General features: G+C 38.4%; 1 protein-coding gene across 1 annotated transcript; it reads left to right on the top strand.

Moving 5' to 3' along the window:
* The first annotated feature begins 171 nt into the window (after positions 1-171).
* USP16 (ubiquitin specific peptidase 16) lies at positions 172-21,226 on the top strand. The gene is made up of 18 exons (XM_050891262.1): positions 172-229; positions 2,264-2,362; positions 4,921-5,099; positions 5,742-5,845; positions 8,229-8,332; positions 10,228-10,409; positions 11,402-11,494; positions 12,180-12,310; positions 12,674-12,761; positions 13,635-13,713; positions 14,617-14,708; positions 15,527-15,583; positions 16,754-16,921; positions 17,532-18,204; positions 18,929-19,023; positions 20,227-20,313; positions 20,628-20,784; positions 20,895-21,226. The coding sequence occupies exons 2-18, from the start codon at positions 2,302-2,304 to the stop codon at positions 21,017-21,019; spliced, it is 2,475 nt and encodes an 824-aa protein (XP_050747219.1). The 5' UTR covers positions 172-229; positions 2,264-2,301; the 3' UTR covers positions 21,020-21,226.
* Positions 21,227-22,905: the final 1,679 nt, after the last annotated feature.

The following is a 22,905-nucleotide window of genomic DNA, read 5'->3' as shown; positions in this document are numbered from 1 at the left end:
CGGAAGGGGAGGGGCGAGGTGCCCGCGCATGCGCCGACACGTCCCCATCCCCGTTCCCTTCATCGCCCTACCCCTCGCCGTATCTTGACGGCCCCACAATGCAACGCGCCGGAAGCGCGCACGGTAGCCGGTGACCGTCGCCCAACCGCCTGGGGATGAGGTGAAGTTGCCGGGCTGCCCCGAGACGGAGCCATGCGCCACCAAGCTGTTCGCCCCGCGGCACCGGCAGGTGAGTGGACGGAAGCTCCCCGGTCCTGCCGTCAGGCTGCTACCACCGCGGCCGCTCTCCTTCCCCCGCCCCGGGACTCACTCCTCCGGCGCTCCGCAGCCTCCGCTCCGGCCGGGACACTCGGCTTTCCCTATTGGCTGCGGCGCCTGTCAGTGAAGGCGCGGGAGGCGGTCGCGGGCCAATCGGAAGCAGGTGGGGCGGTGCAGCGCGGTGGGGTGCGCGGCGGCGGGGCCGGGGAGCACGCGGGCGGCGCGGCCCGGCCCGGCCGGCGGGACGGGGTGAGTGGTGCGGCCCGGGGGTGCGGCTGGGGGACGAGCCGAGCGCCTAGCCGGGCTGTGCCGAGTCCCGGGGTGCACCTGCTCCCCGCCGCTGCCCTCGGGACAGGGAGTGTCGGCTCCCCGCTGGCGACGGGTGTCCGGCGGAGCCTCTGGGGCCAGGCCTGGTGCCTGGGGCAGGCGCCTGCCGCGCCCCGGTGGTTTCCCAGCCGTGCCTCTGTGGGCATTTTTCCCGGGTCTCCGTGCGACGCAGGTGGACTTTTGGTCGTTTGCAGACCGCTCTATCTTATTAAAAAAAACCCCAACCCAGTCGTTTTATTTATTGCTTTAGCTATTGGGCTCTGCAGCACTTCTCCTCGTGTGGGCTGTTCCGTGGAAAAGGCTGGTGAAGAGCCTGTCAGACAAGTCTGTCCAGACACAGCGTGGGTTAATTTAACAGCTGCATGTGTTCATGCTGTCCTGTCTTCCTGGCAGGAGTAAAGTCAATTTGGAAAGGATTTTAACTGTTTAGAGTTCATATAAGACCAAATGCTGCAGCTTTTTTGTGGAAAAATGTGCTGTAGAGGGAGTTTGTTGGATGAACTGCCGTTTCTGAACAAATTGAATGCTAAGTTGCAAAAGGTGATGATTCTACTCTTAATGAAGTGGCTGCCTACCTGTCATTTAACAACTGGATAATCTGTCCTAAAAGCATACTTTGAAAAGGTTTCTCATACAAAAAGTCCTCTGTGGGTATTCTCTTGGGCTGGCTTCATTTTTTGGCTGTGACAGCTCCAAGTGGGCAGCTGTTCTCTGTGGCTGGTGTGCTGCTGAGTATGAGCTAAGAAATGGTTTTGAAAGGACGAATGTTACAAGTCAAATTTAGTGCTGTGCTAACATGTTTATGTGAAGGGTGGACAGCAGAGTTAGGCCAGCCTGCAAAGACTGCGTAAGACTGCAGAGACTTGATTTTGAACCCTTTTAACTTGCATGTTTTCATTGTATAGCATATGTTGATTTTTAACGTCGCCTATCTTTTTGAATGATCTTTTGTGATAATAAGGCACAGGGCTTTACAGGGGCTACAAACTAGAAGCTAAAAATGTCCTACCATATGTGCAGTAGCCAACTTTTTGAAGGCAAGCACTTGGCTTAGGACTCTGCAGTGGTAGATCACCCTTGTCTAGAAGGGTTTATAGGCATACCAAATAACAGACCCCATCTCAATTATTTGCTTGGTATGTTGGGAAGGCAATGATAAATCTCCCGCAATGAAGAAATTGAGACATCAGAACTCCCATTGTCTGTATATTTTCAAATATGTTAGAGTATTTGCACGTGTCAGGCTTCATCAAAGATACAAGGAATTTGCAGTAAGGAAAACTGAAAGATTGTAATTGCAAAAAAACTTGAAGATTTAATTGGGACAAAACCAATTCTTTTTCCTAAAATCCCTGTGTTATTAGTTAGTTAAAGTACAAGTCCTAAAGATTTGTAGGATTTTTGATACTAAAGTTTCCCATCTTGTTCTTTTGTGCAATGCTTTTGATGTAAGATTTTAAGTCATTTGGGTTTTATAATTCACACTGTGATCTTGCCTCTACAACAGTTACAATTGTTTCCTGTTAAAGTATAATTAATTTATTTTCTTTGGAAAATGTCAAATTAAAACAAGTTAATTCATCTCAAGGGACATCTTGGCCATAGAAATAATTTATTGTTTAGCAATGAAGAAGTAAAACCAAAACCTACTTTCTAATTTACTGTTTTTCTTTGCTAGGTCACTGTTGCATGTAAGAAGAATTACAGACTACAAATATGGGAAAGAAACGCATCAAAGGCAAAACTGCACAGTCTGATGAGTCTCCGGGTACGCTGGGTATGTGTCCTCAGAGAAGTCTGTGGTCCTAATGTTTGTTTTAACCTCAAAGAGGGCTTGAAAACTCATTAATATTAGAAGGCCTTTACACTAGTCACTGGCTTTGAAGTCTCATTTACAAAGTGTGGGTTTTTATAATTGAAACTGAAGTCTACCAAGAAACATTAGTGTTGCTACTTTTCTAAGTATGCTAGAAAATAATCCTGTCTTGAATACCAGGATTATTTTCTGATTTTCAGGAAACTCAGACACACAGTTCTTTACTGATACACAGATCATATTGAATCGTATAAAATTCCTCAGAATATAAAGGGTTTGTAGAGTCAGCTGCTAAGCTTGTCATGATAGGTTTAAGTAGCATTTTCCTAATGAGGATTTTATTGCAGAAGATTCTTGCTTCAGCAAAAAAGATTGTGATTAAAATATTTTTCTGAAACTATTTGTCTTTACACTAGTAACTAACTTGATACTAGCCCTGGGCACTTCAGCTCTCTAGTCATAGTCCTTTTTCATTAAAACCTCTTTCTCTTCCTCACCTTCTGTTCCTTTAGAGAAAATCCCAAATTGTTAGTGTTATCCTTCTAGCTGGATCTCACCCCGTGTTGAAATTTTATTTATTGTCTTGTGTACCCTGGTTATTCTAGCTCTTGTTTTTCCTTGTGCTGTGTAGCATTCTCTTCTACCACCTTGTCTACCAGGTCACAGATTGTGTCTTGCCCATCTTTTTTTGTTGATCCCGACTGGGGAAACAAGTTGAGCCATGCTAATTTAGCCGGGAGAGAGAGCACTTACAGTTTTAGCCAAGAGGCTCAGTGTGATGGCCTGTTTGTTTTAAATTCTATTCTATTCTGCTTTGGTTTCCTGCTTGTCCTGGTCTTGTGATAGCTTCTGTCTCATGGCTTTTTAGCTGCTTCTGTCTTCCCCCCAACCCCGGAGTCAAGATCAATGTCTACTATGACTGTTCCTCATTTTTCTCCAGCAAAAAAAATTAGTTATGGTGCAATTGCTGATGGCATCTCACTTCTTTGGCTAAAAATAGCCTAGCTTACCCCGACAAACTCCTGTAAAGCCACAAATGTAAACTAAGACTGATCATTGTGAATAATTCCACTGTACAGTAGCGGCCAATATACAAAAGGTTTGTTTAAAAAACACAGTTTTGAAGTTTATAGATGAAGCTTGTGTTTTTTAAAAAGGCTTAAAGAATGCATCTAAATATCTGTATTTGGCTCTCATTGGTTAGCATTTGTACTGTGGTAAAATCCTGTAATCTTGGACAGAAACAGAACTGTAGGTACAAAACTTTTCACCAGTTTCAGCTCATTCCAAGAAAAGTTTGCTGTCTTGAGGCTGTGATCTTGCATATGATCCTCAACAAAGATAGATTCAGAGCTGTTATACTATCTGAGCAATAAAAATACCTCTGTAGCAAAGGACTTAAGACAGTTGAATTATGTAAACAGCTATATAATTCTTCTCAATAATAGTTTCAAAAAAATGTGTTGGTTTTTTTTTAACATATTAAGTACATACAGCATTTTTCCTTTAGCATGGGTTTGTTTACTCTGCTTTTTGACTTTTGAGGTAACTCTCTGTACTGTCAGATATTTGACCCTGTATTTGTAAATTTAGACATTTGTAACTGCAAATAGTGAAGAATTGTAGGCTGCTGATGCTAAATGTCTTAGAAACCTACACTGTAAAAAATAAAATAAAAACAAAAAATTAAAATATGTTCCTCATTTTTTATTTTGAAGAACTTGAATGAGTTTGCATATGCATTGTCTGTCAATCACAATTTCTCTGTACATGACTTAAGCTTAGAGACAGCTTCTCTTTGCTCAAGTGACAGTGTAACCAACAACCTTAAAAATTAAAAAAGAAGTAAGACAATTAAACTCCTGATAGTAGCTCTTGGCAACGAGATGCCTGTTGTCGGTGTAAGCATTCTTAGCAGAGTTTGGTTAAATAGATGGAGTTCACACCAGGCCCAGAAGATGCAGCTCCAAGTAGCGTGTAGTATTGTAGTGTGAAGTGATAATGGTATAGGTAGGATGACTCTGCCATTCTTTTTTACCATAGTCTGCTGCATGATTTCACTGAGGCAGCTCAGCTGGAAGCGTAACCTCCATAATCTCCACTTTTATAGGCCAGCCAGGTGCTGCCTTGGTGACTGGGAACCGTGGCAGTGGGCTGTGGCTGCTCCCTGGGAGGTGTGGGAATCGTAACGCCACAATAATAGAAGCCCACAGCCTGGCACAGTAGGTAGGTTTGTATCCAAAGGTTTTGTCCACTCCTCTGACTAGATGTAGATTTGAGTGATACTTTTTTTTTTTTTTTTTAAACTAATGCAGTAGTTTAGGATGCAGCAACAATATCCCCAGCTTGTGAATGGGGTAACAAAGGGTTTCTTTCTGATATATCTGCTAAATTGTCGATGTTTCTTTGACTCTAGAAAGGCTATCCTAGCTTCTGGATTGCTGCCTGTGTCTTTGAAGCCTAGAGACATTTGCATTTGGTATGATACCTATATCCTTCTTGTGCTTTTTATTTTGTAGAACCTGTGTGCAGGCATATTCGTAAAGGATTGGAACAAGGTCATCTGAAAAAGGCACTGCTGAACGTGGAATGGCATGTTTGTCAGGACTGCAAGGCAGACAATAAGACACAAGAGAAGTCTGAGGAGCAGACTGATGAAAGCCCTTCAATATGGTTATGTCTAAAATGTGGCCATAGGGTATCTCTTGTTTTGTTGTTAATTTGTCTTAATATCTTTCAGTGCCTCGTAATATAGTGGAACAAGAGAGCTTCTAATTAAACTCTTATATTATCTCTTTTTTATTTTGAAGGTGGTGCTACATAAATGATTTTATATATTTTAGTGTGATTAAAAAATATCTGCTCTGAATTGCAAATGAAGTACTCAGAAGCTTGGCACAAAGGCATTTAGCAGACTTAAGGCTAAAACACCATCTTGAGGACTTATTTTCCTAGAAAGTCCAAATTATTTTGCTAAGAAAATAAAAATTTCTGTTAATGCTCCTAATTTGTGATTTTTACAGTAAGATCTTATGCTCACATTAGTTTATTAAACTTAGAACTCTGCATGCTGAAGAGGTTTTTGTTCTGTTTTGTTCTTCAAGCTGTTCAAACTGGAATTTGTAAATTACATGTTTGGTCCCCGAGCAACTTTATAGTTATTCTGCACCCAGTAAGTTACCTTTCTCTCTGCAGAAATAAGTGCCTTGAAATAGAGACCCATCTGTTCATCCTAATTAGTTTAACATAATTAAACAGTTTTCATTTTAGTACTTTGTTTATGTATGTTTCATTGATAGTCAACTGGATTTTGTGACACTTCTGGTTATCAACATTATAGGGCTGTGGCAGAAATTCTCAAGAACAGCATGCTTTAAAGCATTATACAACGCCAAGATCAGATCCCCATTGTTTGGTTCTCAGTTTGGACAACTGGAGTGTGTGGTGAGTTTGTCAGGCAACAGTTACAAGGCATAGCTAGAGGGCAACAGAGGCTGGGGTATAACTTGTGTTTTCTTTTCTTTGTGAATTCTAGGATTTATCTCTAGACATATATAAAGCATTTCCACACGCAAAAATCCCAGCAGTCTTTGCTGAGATTTGCTGAATAAATGCTACTTTCCTGTAAAATTCATAACTAGAAAATTTTTTGTAATTGAAGTTGAAATCAACCAACTACTAAATGCTGTTGAGTTCATATTTTGCTGCTTTTGCTTGGTCAGAATACTGGCACGCGGAAACAAATGTTGATATGTAGCTCTAAATCTTAACTTTCAGCCTTGGGAGAAGCTCCTTTCTCCTGCGCACTTAGTGACAAACAATTACTTTTATTTTCTCAATAAATATGACTTCTTAATACCATATGTATAGTTAAGAAGCACAACTGTAGAATTACAAGATGCTACTGGATCAATCAATACAAATTGCATCTCCCTGGTAGTATTTCCTTCTCTTAAAAGGAATAGTACGTTACTATATAAAGGGGAACCTTAATTTTCTAAACTGTGCTATACAGAAATACTGTCCCTGACATAAAGAGTTTTCATTTTGCTTAGTAACCTTTTTTAAAACTTATTTGTCATTATGTTCATTTTATATAGTATTATCTCTTTACTTGATCGTATTTAGCACTTTCATGTGTAATAATCAGTATTTTTATTGAACTCTAGAATGGAAATGGATATTATTAATAACATGTATTACTAGTGAACTTCTTTTTGTGAATTTAAATTAGTGTTAAAATTATGGTTTTGAAGTGCTTTATTCTCTCTCTTCTAAAACTTACATAGTTTTTAAATCAAAGTACTTGCGAATGAGAGGAAGTTGTCTAAGCAAGATGTTTTGCTTCCTTCTAGAATTTCTTGGTTCTACAAACTTGCACAAGAAATTATTCAGAGATTGATATATTGGGTATAAATTATTGTTATAAATCAAGCCTACAATCAAGAACTGTATTTCACAGTGGGCCTAGTACATAAAAGCAAAAGCAGTTTTGATGAGAATTTACTAATGCTGTGAATGTATGAATAAATCTCTATGGTGTAGATGCATATGTGGTTGAAATTGGATTTGAATAGTACCTGTAAACAGTTAAAAGAAATGTTATGAACTTGGAGAGAAAGAGGAGAGTTCTAGTAATTCATTAAGTTCTGCTGTTTTGGGTTTACAACAAGTGCTATTGTATGCATTTTCAGTACTGGTATAACGTAGTAGTTAGTTCTAATTATGTTTTTCCCCCACTGAAAAAACTTTTTCCAATCCCTTGATTCCTTCAGTGTCTCCTACAAAATTTTTGACGGATGAAACGTTATTATGTTAAAATTGCCTATGGAAGTAACTATCATTTGTTATTCCAGGAGTGAGAATGCCTATTTTTATAGTTAACCAGACAGACATACTCAGGGATCCAAAAGTTGAGCCAATTTTTTCAATGAGATAAGAAGAAATGTGAAAATTGCAGCTAATTCCAGGGATGCTAGAGATTTAGGGAAGCACTTTGCTGCAGACTTTGGCTGTTTTTAATATCAGAAAATAGAGTCTGACTTGTAGTAATCCTGAAATCTGCTAAATGCATTTGTGCCTAAGAACTGTAATTGGTGTGTTTCAAAGTGCAGAAGTATTTGCATTCTCTTCAATACCTGTTGTCACCTCTTCAAAGAGCTGATTGGGCAGAACTACAAAATCGGTACATACAACTCTCCTTCAGCTGTATGTGTTCTGGCAGAATTTTACTCTTACTTGAGCCTTTATCACTGCAGCTTCTCTCACAATTTTGTTTAAGACAGATTAGTGGCCTAACCACACACTTCTTTGCTCATAGAGAGACAGATAGGTTTGTATCAGCAACGGAAGAGCACATAAAAGTGTGCAGGGCTAATGGAGGACACTGATTTATTTCTTATCCCATCTAAACATAACAAAGTACTTGCTTGGCTAGAATACTCAGGATATTTTTCCATGCCATAACATTCGTAAGTCATTTCCTTTAGGGCCTGATATCTTAGTTTCTCGATTTTGGCAAAATTTTCCATGCATTTATTTTTCTTGCAACAAGGTTTCTAAGCACATCTTTTAAGAGTCTAATTTATATTTGTAGATTGCAACCTTCAGTCACTGAAATCATGTAGTAAAGATAATTTTTCAACTTTTTATTTTCTTGATCAGAAATAGATTGAACTCTTCTCTAAGACTTCTAAATCTTAAAATAAATTTTGTAATTTTATAACTTGGTGTAATGAATTGCATCAAACAAGCAAATAGTTTAGGATTTTTAAACAATAGGGAAAAAATAGGATTAATTGTTTTTCTTTTGGGGGGGCGGAGACAGGTGCTACATATGTGATAATGAAGTTCCATATAATACTTCAACCCACTTGGGCCAGACTGTGGATTATGTTAGAAAACAAGTTTGTATTGACTCATCACGCACAGGTAAGTAATTATAGTACATAGAGTAAATCGGAAAGTCCCTTAAATGTAGGAGACAGTACTGTAAATCCAGAGTGTACACTAAATTAGATTTAAAGTTTGGAGCAGCTTAAAAGGTAAAGTAAAGTAAAAGCTCATTTCTTCTCCCTCCCCCCCCCCCCTTTTTTTTTTCCTTTGTTAGAATTCTGATAGCATAAGTAACATCCTAGCCCATGGACCTAATTGGACCAGGATTTTGCTGAGTGTTCCCTAAACTTTTTCAGACCAGAAATACAGGAGTAGGAGGAAAAAAAATACAATTTTACTGTGACTTTTTTTTTTAAATGTGACGTTCGGTTGTTCTGTGAGTAAGGAATTGACTTTCAGTACTTAGAACTGCTGTGGTTATTCATCAGTATTGCTCAGTCTGTCTTGAGATCTGAAGGAAAATTGTCATTGCTTAAGGATCATTTGATTTGATTTTTTTAAAGGTATTTTTGTAGGTATTTGTGAATGTATCAGCTGGAATGACTTAAGTCTCCAGCTGTTGCAGCACATTTCCTAATGGAAGGAGTATACAAGAGGATTTGTCTGCTGGGTCTGTACATTCAGTATATGTAGCTGCAGTGCATTCAGAACTCTCTAAAATAGCATGTTCAGCCTGCAGTCTATCTGCAAAACATGGTTGTTTAAAAGGAAACAAACCCAGCAAAACCTCCCAGTTTCCACAATGGCAAAACTGTTTTTGTACACGGCATTTCCACTAGAAAGCTTGGAAGAATTTGCATATCAAAATAAATGCTATAACTCATGGCTACCAAAAATTCCAACACCATCCTACACTTGGGTGAAATCATAGCCCCCTTGGGAAATAGATCACAACCATCCAGCAATGCCAAGTGGCTGTCTCTGAATATTTGTTCAGGAAGCAGCTGAAGTTTTCCCACATGGACCAGAATCTTTGAGTGGATTTGGTCAGTCTTTCCCAGATAGGTAGTTTCTCTACATCTAACATTTGAACTTCATATTGGTTGCCAAAATTTTCTTCTCAGGTTTGAACTGGAAAATGGATGAATACCTGGATGCAGTTGTTGTCTGTTTCAGGTGTTCCATCTGTTGTTGTCCATCCATCTGTTTCTTGTCCATCTGCAAAGACTGTATTGTCTGTTTTCCTTGCTTTCTCTGAGCTGGCATTACTTAATTTTAAAGTTAATCTTGGCTTACAGCCCTATTTATCAGAAACCTAATCAATAGTAGACTGCAAACTGGCAGAACCAGTGTGGGTGTTATTCTGAAAACTACCTGGAATTCCCTTATGGTTTTATTAAACAGATCATCGAAATTTTGAGCTATACACCACAGTAATTTTGGGGAAAATATCTTTAACATGTCTTGAAGAATATAAACCTTCCAGTTTCATCTGTTTAGGTTCATGAAATGAACATGAGAGTGCTTTGATAGTGGGAGGCCTGTGCATTTCATTTCAGACAATAGTGCCATGTCAAAAGGGCTATTATCTCAGATGCCGTCTTGTTGGATGTTGTATAAAGCCATAACATAGGTGATTTTGCAACAGGAATGAAATTTCAGATAACGCATGCAGAGTTTCAGAGGTTGTTGGCATGAATGGCTTGTGGGCCAAGTGGCGTGTTTAAATTGCATGCTCATCTGAAATGGCATTTCAAGGGTTTCTTGATTATTATTTTTTTGTTTGTTGGTTTGTTTTGTTTGTTTTTTAACTCCTGTTACCTAGACAGTTTAAGAACCTAAACCAGTAGTGTTACATTTATACAATTACAGAATTCATTATCATATGTTTAAGTTTTAAACATCGTAGATTGCTGCTGCCTATAATAACTTTTTCCTAGCCCATTCCCTATTACTTCATTAATATGTGGTATGTTTTATTATTATTTCAGTAGAAAAACAAGAAGAGAACAAAGGATTTGAAAATAAAAAAGTAGAAAAAGACAGCAAAAATGAGCAAGAAAAAGAAGTCTCGCTTAAAGGAGAGAATACTCATTTGAGTACTAACTCAGAAGTGACTGTGAAAGGACTTAGTAACTTGGGGAATACATGTTTCTTTAATGCAGTGATGCAGGTACGGTAGTTATTGCCGCTCTTAAAAATACTTTGAATAGCAAAAAACCCCCAACCCCTAGACCACAACAACCTCACCCCTAGTATTTTACAATGACATGATTAGAATGTGATTTTTATCTGCCAAGAATGATGGGTTCTTTCTGGGCCAATACACTATTTTTAGAGAAATATGAAGAAATGAAGCTGCAGGTTTAGACTTGCTCTAAGGGAAAATATAACAAACTGCCTTGTCTTTGAGGGACAGCGTCTTTCACTGATGTAGATTAAGCATGCCAACTTCCTAGTTTACTAAAAAAAATAAAATGGTCTGGCACGTCACCCTTGCTGACCTCTTAAAATGTAAGACATTAATACCCAAAGACCATGGGTGTTTACTGAAACAAAAATGTCTCTGTCAGCAACAGGAAATCAAATAAAAGTAAATATTAACAGGATAAGCATATTGCACTGCCATCTTCTGCGTCTTGCTCAGCTAAGAAGTGTTTGGATAGAATAAACTTGCTTTTTCATGTGTATTAAAACTTGCAAGTAATCTTGTGCTATTTGGCTCTTGATACTGAAGCTTTACTCAAACAGAATTCCCACTGTACTTGCAGGTTTTAGTAAACTGTTTGATTTTTTTTTTTTTTAAACATGTTTTAAACCAAGCAAATATGCACACTGCATTTTACCTTTTCATTATAGAAACAGACACTAGTAAATAGACTGTCAAAAGATCAGTCTGTAGAAGAATAGGACATTTAGGGTTTCTGCAATCTAAAGTAGTATATAGAGAGGACACTTGGAAGTCCTATTAGCTGTATGAAATGTACCTTTAACTGTTAAACACTCTTACAATTTCCAGAGTGGTAGCTACCACTCTAGTTCTGTGTTTGGGAAAAATAAATTGCTGCTAGTCTGGTTGCTACAAATTCCATGACCAGTGGAACTGAGCTGCCCTTCCTCTTGTTCCCCACTTAGCAATCTTTTTCTTTCTTTTGTGTTCTACAGAATTTATCACAAACTCCAGTCCTGAGGGAGCTGCTTAAAGAAGCTAAAATGCCTGGCACAACAGTTAAAATCGAGTCACCTGAGTTATCCATGGTATATATGCTTTGAGCTCCATAGTGTTTCTCCTCACCCTTCCAATCTGTTAAAGAACCAAGCAATACTCATCTCTGAATTTTAAAGCTATTTCAGCTAAATACTAACAAGATTAAGATGTAAAATCAGTGGGAACTTCACCATTGACTTCATAAAGCTGCTTCTGAAGTCAGCGGAGGTCTTTCAAAGTGAAAGAGCAGTGATTCAATACTCTAACTATTAGTTGTCATCAAAGGAGTACTTACGTTATGATTAAGTTATTTAAAGGATGAAAATGTGTAACTTTTGCTATAGTGTCACTTGTCTAAATGCAAGGAAACTAGAGGATGTCTGCAGCGCTAACTTAAATAACGCACCTGTTATTACGGTTAGGGATTTGGAGGGGAAAGAAGGGTTGTACATTCTAAGAAATTGTATTTTTTTCCCAATAATAAAAGCAAGAAATCCAGAGTTGCAGCTAAGCAATAAATAATGATTCTTAGCCCAGTGTTTTGGTATCATGTCATGAGAAACCATGTGTTGATTGTTTTTCTCAGGTTAACTTATTGCCATTTTGGAATTTTGTGTATTCTATTTTATAATAATGTTTTCAAGTACTGAAGTGTTTAGATAAGGAAAAACTTACTCCAGAAGGATCTGTCATCAAATTAAGGCAAAACAACTTTGTTGCTTTTGTTTAAAACAGGAACCTCAGCTGATAAAACTAGATCAGCCAGGTCCTTTGACATTAGCCATGTATCAGTTCCTGACAGAAATGCAAGAGACAAAAAAAGGGGTAGTGACTCCTAAGGAACTTTTTGCTCAGGTTTGTAAAAAGTGAGTATCTGTACAATTGCATGTCATAGTGAGTATGAAAACAGTTTGTTAGTTGTTTAAAAAGAAGGTCGGTTTTCTCCCTTTTTTTTTCGTGAGCTCACATCACAGCATATAAAATTTGTATAATACTTAAGTTTTGAAAGAAGAGGATAAAGAGCAAAATATAAATGAATAGAAGTAAAATGAAAGATATTCAGTGACATATTCTGATGAGCTAGCTTCATATTTTTAGAAAATACCATCTGTAGACACTCATTGCTTTTATATACATACATGCTTGAGACTTTGTCCATTTGTGTCTAGTATGAATTGGTTTTACTTTATCTCTAAGTTCAGTTATACAATTATTCTTTCATTTAACAGAGCAATACGATTTAAAGGTTATCAGCAGCAAGACAGTCATGAATTGCTTCGTTACTTACTTGATGGAATGAGAGCAGAAGAAATCCAAGTGAGTGCTGATTTCATAGTTGTGCATACCTTTCTGCTTCATACCCCAGACCAAGTCTTTCTCCTCTGCTGAGGGGAGAAAGAACATTCTTTCTGAGATAAGTCAGCCATTGTAGAGTGGTTTGTGCTGCCCATAGCACACACTTGAAGCAGATTAGCAACAGAGCTTTAGAACTGGGCAGCCTCTAAGCAGTGGGGTTGTGAAGGAGCAACCACGGGTATTACTATTTTCATTTAACAAAACTATTCAAAGAGAGAAGTTTGTTTGTGGCCTCTTGTACATCTGTTGCGCACATTGTTTAGGTTTCTAAGGTAATGATATTTTCTGCCATTTTGGAAAGCAGTGTACTGGTTATTCTCTATGCTTTTCTAATAAAATCAAGTAGAAAGGTTCAGTTTTGCTTGCTCTGCAGGTCTTTGGTTAGTTCAGCACTTCTAATAATGTCTGTTGTCCTTCAGAAATAGACTGACTTGTCCAAAACTTCTACAGAAAAAGTGGGTTTGGAGTATGTATAGTCACCCTAAAGAATGTCCTTTTGTCTTAACTTCTGAAATGCCTGAAAGTTCGCTTGTGGAAATTCCATGATTTTTTTTTTTTTGCCAGTTTTAATTTGGGAAACTATTTCATCCTTAGACTGATTTTCTTACATACTAATTGCAATATTATGGTTGCAAGCTCGTTTCTCGGTTGGTTATTTTTTAATATCCGCAGGAACTATTTTGTGTCTCTACAGGCATTTGTGTTGTTTGCATTGATTCTCTTAACTGGTGAGAATTAAACTTTTTCCTCCATCTGAAACATTTTGTAAAATGAACTAGTTAACTGAATTAGTTTAGGAAATTTTACAGTGTGTATTTGTCTTGAAAATTTCAGCAAATAAGTGTTGGAATCCTGAAGGCACTGACTGACTCTAACAAACAAAATGAAGAAGAACTGAAAAAAAAAATTAAAGGTAAAATACATGTTACTGATGCTGTGATAATTTAAAATCTTCTGTTTCATTGAAGTACACAAAGTAACACTAATAGTATCAACTAAAAGATACATGTTTAATTGTACAACTTTGTGCCATCTCTTCAGTATGTGTATCTAGAATATAAAGCTCAGTAGTGTTAGTCTTTATTTAAATGTCTTACCAAACTTGGTGGCATTTCCTTCTTAACAGTGTAAGAGAGAGTTGATTCTATAGACATTATACATTAAAATATGTTTGAGTAGTGTTTAATCATTCAAATGTTATGTAAGAAATTAAAATATTAGCACATGAATGTAATGATTTATTCAGTCCTAATAGTCCATTGTTACTTAACAGTGATATTAAAAAAAAAAAACCAAACAGTGAACAGAAGAATTTTTAAACTTCAGCATGACTTATGTTAGAAGATTAAGAGCAGGCTTAAATTCAGACTATGTGCTACACTGAAAATATAACTTGAGGAAATTGGTTTTGTTTGTAGGGCACCTATACAGACATAAGTTGGTGCTTGTTTTTTAGGTTCAGATAGTTGTTTGAGTTAAGTCCTGAGAGAAAACAGGAACTCTTACTGGGATGCAGTACTTCTGAGAAAATAGGGAAGTGCGTTTGAGTTGGGAAAGTGGTAAAGGTGTTGGTTCAGTCAAGTTGTCTTCTGCAAATGTGTTTTTGCCCCCATTCCTTTGATATGCGAAACAATCTTAAATTAAGAATCTTGCTGTACTTCCTGAGGAAACTAGAACATGCCAACACGTTCCATCATACATCTTGCATACTGTATTCTCTTTTTTTTTTTTTTATTTGGTATGCCATAACTAAATTGGTTGCCAGTATATTATATGTAATATTATTAACTTTACTATATACTTTGTCAATTCTCAGAATATGAAAAGAAAAAGGGAATACAAAGTTTTGTAGATCGAATCTTTGGTGGAGAATTAACGAGTACGATTATGTGTGAGGAATGCAAAACCGTAAGTAAACCGCCTGCTTTGAATAGCCTAGGGTATAATTTTATGTAATGTGCAGGAGAACCCTAAAGTAACTATAAGTAGAATTAAGTGAAATCGGAGAGGTTTGCTTCAGTTAATACACTTCTAAGAATTGACCGGCTGCATGCTTTTCAGAGAGGGGCATGGTTTGGCTGGAATCTTTCTTCCCTTATGTTATTAAAGCTAATCTTTCAGTTCCTTTCAAAAGCCTTCCAGAAAAAGAGGTCAGCAACAGCAAGCTGCCTCTGCCAGAAGAATTCACTCTCAGATTCCTAGTAAACACCTTCCAGTGGTACAAATTGTAGAGTAAATGAATTGTTCTGCTACCAGCAGTATGCTGCCAGGGGCCCTTTCCTTTTTCATCAGATGATTAGGTCTTTCCCTTTCCCACACTGGAATGACTGTGGGATTACCAGGAGAATAGTTAAGCAAGAAGGCACTATTGGGATAATGCATCCTGAGAATGAAGTAATTAAGGGTGTTAATGAGTGGGCTAGGTGAATGTCATGACAAATTGCAGATATCAATCTCATAGGCCCTAAGTTGGGTTCTCACATTCTAGGCCACTAGAAAACAGAAATTTGTAACAGTATTTCTTGCTTATTTCTGTGATAATATGACTGCTAGATTTTGGTCATGGATAGCTGTTTGTAAAGGTAGATTAGCTGTATTTTACGTTTGTATGCACAAGTGAAAGCATGCATTGAATGCAAGCAAGGCTACATACAAATAAGCCTATTGACAGCAAGCCAGCCACTTCCAAACAAAATTAAATTGGTCTCTTGAATATTCATTTAAAGGTATCCTTGGTCCATGAGTCTTTCCTTGATTTGTCGCTTCCTGTACTAGATGATCAGGTAAGAAATTGTACCTGCTTGCTTTTTGGTTTAGTTTTTGTTTGCTTATATGAAAACTCCTTTATTATATAATCATTAGGGAATGAATTTATGCATCTTTCTAAATGTCTCTTTTGAAAGTTAAAATTATAAATTTGCCCAGAAAGATAGAGAGTAAGATTTTCATGAGAGTCATTCCTGTAAGTTCTGGCTCATAAATTGTCTCTGGAAAATAACTGATAGTCTCTTGGTGATCTTGCTGCTTTGTCAGTTAATGTTTCTAATGTAGAGATTGGTTTAGGGAATAATCTAGTGTGTTCCAATGTTGTCTCACTATTGTAGAAGACTGAGTTGCAAAGAACAATGTTTCCCAATTCATCTTCACTGTTGTAAAACAGAACTAAATTGCATGACAGTGATGGGTGCCTAGTGGTTGCTTGAATGCCTTTTTTTTTTTTTTTTTTTTTTTTACTTTTTTCATGCATTTTTCTGCACTGAGTGCAAGAATACTTTTCATAATATTCAGATTACTGACTAAAGTTAAGAAACATTGGTAGGGTAGTATGTGAATACTTATTTGATCAATATTGATTTATTTGATCAATCTCTAGACGCTCAAAATACCTGAATTGCTTTGTGTTTCATATTGATAATCTGTATATGTAATATTTCAGATTTGTTATGTAGCACTGCTCACACAAAAGCTAATAAGTAAATATTGAAATGAAACCCCCTCAGCCAAAGGGATCATATGTCTTCTGCAACAAACAAATTTCATTTTAGCAGAAACAAACAAATTCTGTGGCAGGCAGTTCAACTGAAAATGTCTCTGCTTGTGTAAAATGTTACTCTTCAGTGCATTTAATGAGATTTACGTCTGTTAGAGCCAAAGGTAATGTTGCCCCTCTACAGGTTCAGGATCTGGCTCTTGATAGTCTTACTTTTTCATACCGTTTCATTCTGCAAGTGATTGTTTCACGTGGACTCCCTCTGGAGTGAGGCACCTCTTTTGTAAACATTAGGGTGGCATAAATTAGTTAGTTGTATGTTGTAGTCACTAAAATGTTATATCTTGAGCTGAAAACTCAGATAACATTTCATCCCTACAGTTTTCTTTGGAATACTATTTTGTTATTCAGGACAGTAACATCTCTACTTCTTTGGTTGTTTTGTGGCTTTTGTTTTTTGTAGAAAGTAAAAATTACAAATGAGAGAAATGTTAAAAAAAACAAAGAAAAGGAATCTGAAGATGAGGAGGATAAAAACAATGACTGTTATCTTAAGCAGAGAGATGAGCCTCCTGGTACAAGCAAGCACCTTCAGAAAAAAGCAAAGAAACAGGCCAAAAAACAAGCCAAGGTTGGTTTTGATAAGTATTTCACTTTTATTAATGAAGTGCTTGCAACTTCTGGTAAAACAAATTCTTTTTGCTTTCTCGGTTTAGATGAAGGAGGAGACAGCTTAGAATTTCTCCTCACTCAAATGCACAACTGAAAAGACCAATTGTATCTACATCTTTGCTATTAAGAAGTTACATGTTCTGTTAAGAGTTGCTGTGCTAGGAATAAGCTAATGTCCAGAGGAATGTGGAATTTATGTTGCCTGTCTGATGTAGCATTAATTTGTATCAGACAGCTGTTCTCCAGTCATTGATTGCAAGAATATTCCCAAAACTTCAGAATACAGACATAAGAACAGATCGGGAGGATATAAAAGGAATCATTAGTTGTATTTTGAAGACACTGTGTAACAAGGAGCAGTGGAAACTATATCTGAGTGAGGATAAATTTGGTATTGGTTGAATTGATCACCTCTGATCATTAAAGCATAGATTATTCTCCCCCTTCCCGCCCTTTGCATCTATGGCATGCTACAAAAATTTTGATAAAGAAATGATAAGAAATACTAAATATCATTTAAACTTGCTCTGGTTTTTGTATTCTTATGTATTATATATTCCAATTTGCAGAGCCAGCGCCGCCAGCAAAAACTTCAAGGAAAGGTGCTTCACTTGACAGACATCTGTGCAACTGAACAGTCAGAAAAAGATGTCGAGTATAACCAAGAATCAGAGGCAGAAACTAACTCTGAAACTCCTGATATGAAGCAAGAAGAGGAATCATCAAATGATTGCAAAGATCATTGCTTAACTCAAAAAGACTTGAGTGTACAGGGAAATAGTACAGAAGTTCAGAGCATGCATGAAAATACAGGAAAGCCAGAACAAGAGTGTGCAGAAAATGAGTCTCTCATGGATCTCCCTATGGAAGGCTTAGATTCTCCTATAAAGTTCGTCAATGGCCTTGACAACCTATCTTTGAAAGATGATGATGATGAAAATGAAGATGAGGAAGAGCTTGCTACTGACTTTTCAAAACTATGCTTGGGTGCCAGTGCTGAATCTGATACGAGTACCTTGGATGACCTTCAAACTGTGCCCGTCAAGACCTGTGAAGTATCGACTGAAGATCCAGAAACAGCATTTTGTACTCTTGCAAACAGGGAAGCTCTGAACCCAGAAGAAGGTTCAATCCATCACTGTTTGTATCAATTTACCTGCAATGAAAAACTTACTGAGACCAATAGACTACTCTGTGATGTATGTACACAAAGACATTATGGACCAAAGAAGAACATAAAAAGTATGACAAATTACCTTTTAAGAGAAAACTTTAAATATGTCCCTATCTGCTGCTTGGGTGGGTAAGGGAGGGAATGTCCCGAAAGCGGTATTTGTGTAACTTTAACTTGGATCAGTTGAACTAGTATTCAGCGGGTAGGTTGTGAGAACCTCTTTCACACAGGTTAATACAAGTAAGTTCTTAACTGAGCAGACTAGTAGGCTTACAACGTTGGGTACAGAGTACTGCAGGACTGAAAAAGAAGAGTGAGCAGAGGAGTGGGTTTGGGTTTGGGGGGAGGGACAGGGCATTTCAGTCTAAAAATTCATTATGTGGATGAATGTAGGGAGTAGCTGTTCAGCAGGTGACTTTTCTGTTCTTTCTCCAAATGTGAAAATTCTGCTGTGACAGTCATAGGGAAATCATGTTGGTGTTTGCTGAAAAGGCCAATAAAAGCCGCATGCAATTTCTGATTATGAGAGTTGTAGAGAACAAGCAAGAGTTCATCCTGCTTGTGCTGACGCTGCTCGGGCACAGTGTGAGCGGTTACTTCTGTAATATGGGATCTGCAAGATGGCAGCTGTTGTACAGTTCATCATTTAACGTGATGTTAAAAAGGGGAATGTTCAGTTTCCCAGTTGTTGCGGCAGATGACATTATAACAGTCTAAATAGTGAAAATAGAGAAATTCTTGCTGTAACATTTGTTTAGATGTTAATCATTGGTGGTTTTTTCTTTTCTGCAGGTGAAAAGAAGTATGTTTATACTAATGCCAAAAAGCAGATGCTAATCTCTCTTGCTCCTCCAATCTTAACTCTTCACTTAAAGAGGTTTCACCAAGTAAGTACCAGGCTGATATTGCAAAAATGTGTATATATATATAGTATCAGTTTAATATGTATGTATGCACATGGTACTAGCTTAACTTAGAACTAATGTTAGCATATTTTCATTTCCTATAAGCCTGTTTTGTTTTGGTTTTTTCCCAAGGTTTGGAAGGCATTGGTGCGCAGCATTGGTTTTTGTGGTCTTTGAGGAGTTGGGGTGTGTTTTCCTGGAAGAATATTCCATTAGTTATCTGGAAAACACTGTTTTGTGAGCTTATTTGCAATATATTCCCTCACTATTGTTATTGCTTACTGTATTAAGCAGTGTCTTAGCATTAATTGTTTCCTGCTGCTACAGCAGTTCATGGACTCTTACATTTTGGTACAGGTAGAATAGCATCCCTTACTAAATGAACGTAACAAATAGGTCAGTAGAATTGGAAAAGAGAGAATTCTGAGCCTTACTGGGGCGGAAGGGATGAATGGAAAGCAATGCAACTTAAGTCTTATTTATAAACGCCAAAGTAAAGTGGCTTACCTTTTTTCCAAGTTGTAGGAAAATTTTTAATTTAGGGCTTTAGCTTTTCAAGAAAGCAAGAGGAAGACAGTATTGCCTCTTCTAAATTTAAAGCTGTTCAGTATTTTGGTCAAAATACTTGAAAAATAAGGGATGTGACCTTAAGTAGATGAAAAACAATTTCACAGAGAAAATGGAAATGTGTAGCCTACTCCAAGAGACTGTAACATGATTAAGAAAATAACATTTGTCACCTTCTCCTTTTGTTTTTCCAGTTAGATACTGGAAGATTGTTTGAGTAAGGTGGGAGTAGAAGTTACATCAGTTTTGATGATATAAAATTATATCCTCGGGCATATTACAGTATGTGAGAAGCAAGAGATGTCCTCATAGTTACATAAGCACATTAGAGCTGATTCTTTTTCTGCTTTTGCTACCATTAAGTTACCATAAGAGCGAGTTGAAGAGCCATCTTAACTTGTACTCCAGTGCAGAACGTGGGGACAAGGAGGTAATGCTGGAAAACCTTGGACACTGAAGGAAAAAAGAAAACCCAATGTTGCTTTTTCCCAATTTTGTGTAATGTAAAACTAATTTTGTATTGTTGAAACTTTCACCTGAAACATTTAGTAACTAAGCATGGTTTTAATATGCTACATTTTAACATTATGGGGTTTTCCTCTACTTTGTGTGTTTAAGGCTGGATTTAATCTACGGAAGGTTAACAGGCATATCAAGTTTCCAGAAGTGATAGACTTGGCTCCTTTCTGTACAGCTAAATGTAAAGTAAGTGGGAAAACAAGCAGATTCTCCTTTTCCATGTTCTAATGTGCTTTCACAATTAAGCTGCTTAGCGGAATCTTTGTAGAACGCTTGTCAAGCTTTGGTTATTTTGTGTGATAATCCAGGATAACTTGCAAGTGCAACTTGTACTTGAGTCAGTGTACTTCAGCTGATCATAGCTGTAGTGCTTGCACGAACCTGTAATGACCAGCTTCCCTTTCATCAGCAAACAAAGCAAAGCAAAGTGAAGAGTTTACATTCTAGCCTTGTTTAAAACCCAGTACCTGACTGACATACCTAAACTTTTGCTTTTATAGAACGTGGCTGAAGGGAATACAAAAGTACTGTACTCTCTCTATGGAGTCGTTGAACACAGTGGAACAATGAGGTCTGGGCACTACACTGCTTATGCTAAAATGAGAAGTATGAACAACCGCCTCTCTGATCTTGTCCTTCGAGGACAATCTCCTCAAGGTAAATAATTAGAAATAGTCTACAAATTATTTCTTACTGCAGAACAGTAACAGGACTGATTGCTTCAATTCTTTGTAATAACTTTTACTGCTAAATTCTTCCTTTCACAGCTTTAGAAACTGAACCAGTAAAAGGACAGTGGTTCCACATCAGTGACACCCATGTACAAGCTGTGTCTGCATCGAAAGTGCTGAGCTCACAAGCCTATCTCCTGTTCTATGAGCGACTGCTGTAACTCATCTGAGAAGCCGCCTTGTCTGTGCAGCCATCTTCAAGTGGTCTGAAAGAAGGCAGAGACTTGCAAATCATGTTGTTAAATGTTGGAGCTACTGTATACAACTGCAGGAATATACATGATGCTTCTTAGACACACTGACAAGTGGTTAACTTATACTTTTTCCAGTGTTTTCACTACTTTTAAATAAAAGTTTTTTCAAAATTACAGCTTTGAGCTTCTGTTGAGTAATTTGTGTGTTGGTACAGACAAGCGACCACTACTTTTAGTTTCCTGCAAGTGCTATACATCTTAGTCAGCAACTCTTTCACTTTAGAGGGACCAGCTATAGTTTTGAACTATAGTTATCTATCTCGGCTATCATCTGTTCCATGTGTATTTTAGGACTGGGTTCCAAGCATAGGAAGCTGTTTCTTCCTACACATCTTAGAGCTGAGACAAATTCAGCGTCAGCTCTCTCTCCACTGTTTGGTTTATGTCCAATAGAGGAGCCTTCAGTTTGCAAACTCTCTAGGAATTCTTTTGCATGGGAACCTTACGCTGGTATTTTGGCAAGGCTGAGTGCTCAGATCTCTCTCCCTTTCAATACAGGCACTTCAGCGTAGCCTTTCTGCACTGGAGGGTAAGAAAACTGGTCCCGCAGCGACCTGTAACTTCAACGTTCTCTCCTCTACAGGCTCGGCTTCACATTCGGTTTCACATAAATAAAATCTTGGCTCCTCCACACTAGAGCAGCAGCTGCTTACATTCAGTGCGTTTTTCACAACAACCTTACTAAGAAAATGGGCAGTCTTATGTGTTCTTGTTACCCTTACAGTCATCAGCAGTAGCACTTGTGCAGCTGACTATATCAGTATGCCAATCCTTCTGAAAACTTGCTGAGTTTATTTTTCAGCCACACCAGCAACTGACTATAAAGCAAGCATTAGTGTAGCTGTTGTATGGCAGCCTTATTTAGGCATAAGATAGTTCCAGACTTGATTTAGCCTTCCACTCCCTTCTGGCTGTGAAACAGAGTAGCACTGGCAAGAGTAATAAAAGGATAAATTATCGAAGTGGCTTGAATTTCAAGCTACTCTGAGACACACAAGCTGTTTACTTTCCAAGAAGAATCTTAACAGGGGGCTTCAGTTGAAAGATTCCAGCACTCTGCATCATGCTAGCTATCGCTGCTCAGTATGTATTTTTAAGGCCATTAGAATGAGATGCAGTCCACTGCTGTCAGGCTGCCATTTTGAGAGTGTGGAGACTCTTAAAGGGTGAGGATGAAATAGATGCATGTAACAAAAATGAATGTAGGTATGGACCACAGACCTGCTGTCGTACTTAATTATTTCAATATTCGTTTGACTTTTTACCCAATATGTAAGGAGCACAATTAAGAGCACAGAGCTGCAACAATTACAGATTATGCTTTCCTGAAGTTACAAGCTCCCTGCAGCAGGCTCGTGGTCAGTCTCCCTCATCCACTGTACTGGGTGCAGGCGTCAAGACAGTGGGGTGGCCTGCAGGCAGATGTGGCCTGTGTGAGGAGAGGCTGGGCATGCCTGATGCTGGACACAGCTGGCTCCAACCGACCCACCGCAGGGCACGCTGAGCCCCGCAGCCACGATGGCGGCACCTCAGGGAAAGCCTCTGTAAGGAAGGGCAAAATGCTGCCCGGGTGAGGGAAACACTGCGAGAAACAGCCCTGCCAGCCCGGAGGGGAGAGGGGAGGAGGGGGAGGAGGTGCTCCAGGCGCCCCAGCAGGGATCCCCTGCAGCCTGTGGGAAGGACCCATGCTGGAGGAGGTTGTCCCCCTGCAGCTGATGGAGAGGACCATGCTGGACCTCCACGCTGCAGTGGTAGAGGCCCCCAGGCCAGAGCAGGTGGATGTGTGCTTTGAA

The sequence above is a fragment of the Gymnogyps californianus genome, chromosome 1 (genome assembly GCF_018139145.2).
Source record: "Gymnogyps californianus isolate 813 chromosome 1, ASM1813914v2, whole genome shotgun sequence".
In the NCBI taxonomy this organism is placed as follows: domain Eukaryota; kingdom Metazoa; phylum Chordata; class Aves; order Accipitriformes; family Cathartidae; genus Gymnogyps; species Gymnogyps californianus.
Note: the sequence above shows the minus strand (reverse complement) of the source record. Positions and strands in the feature narration are given on the sequence as shown.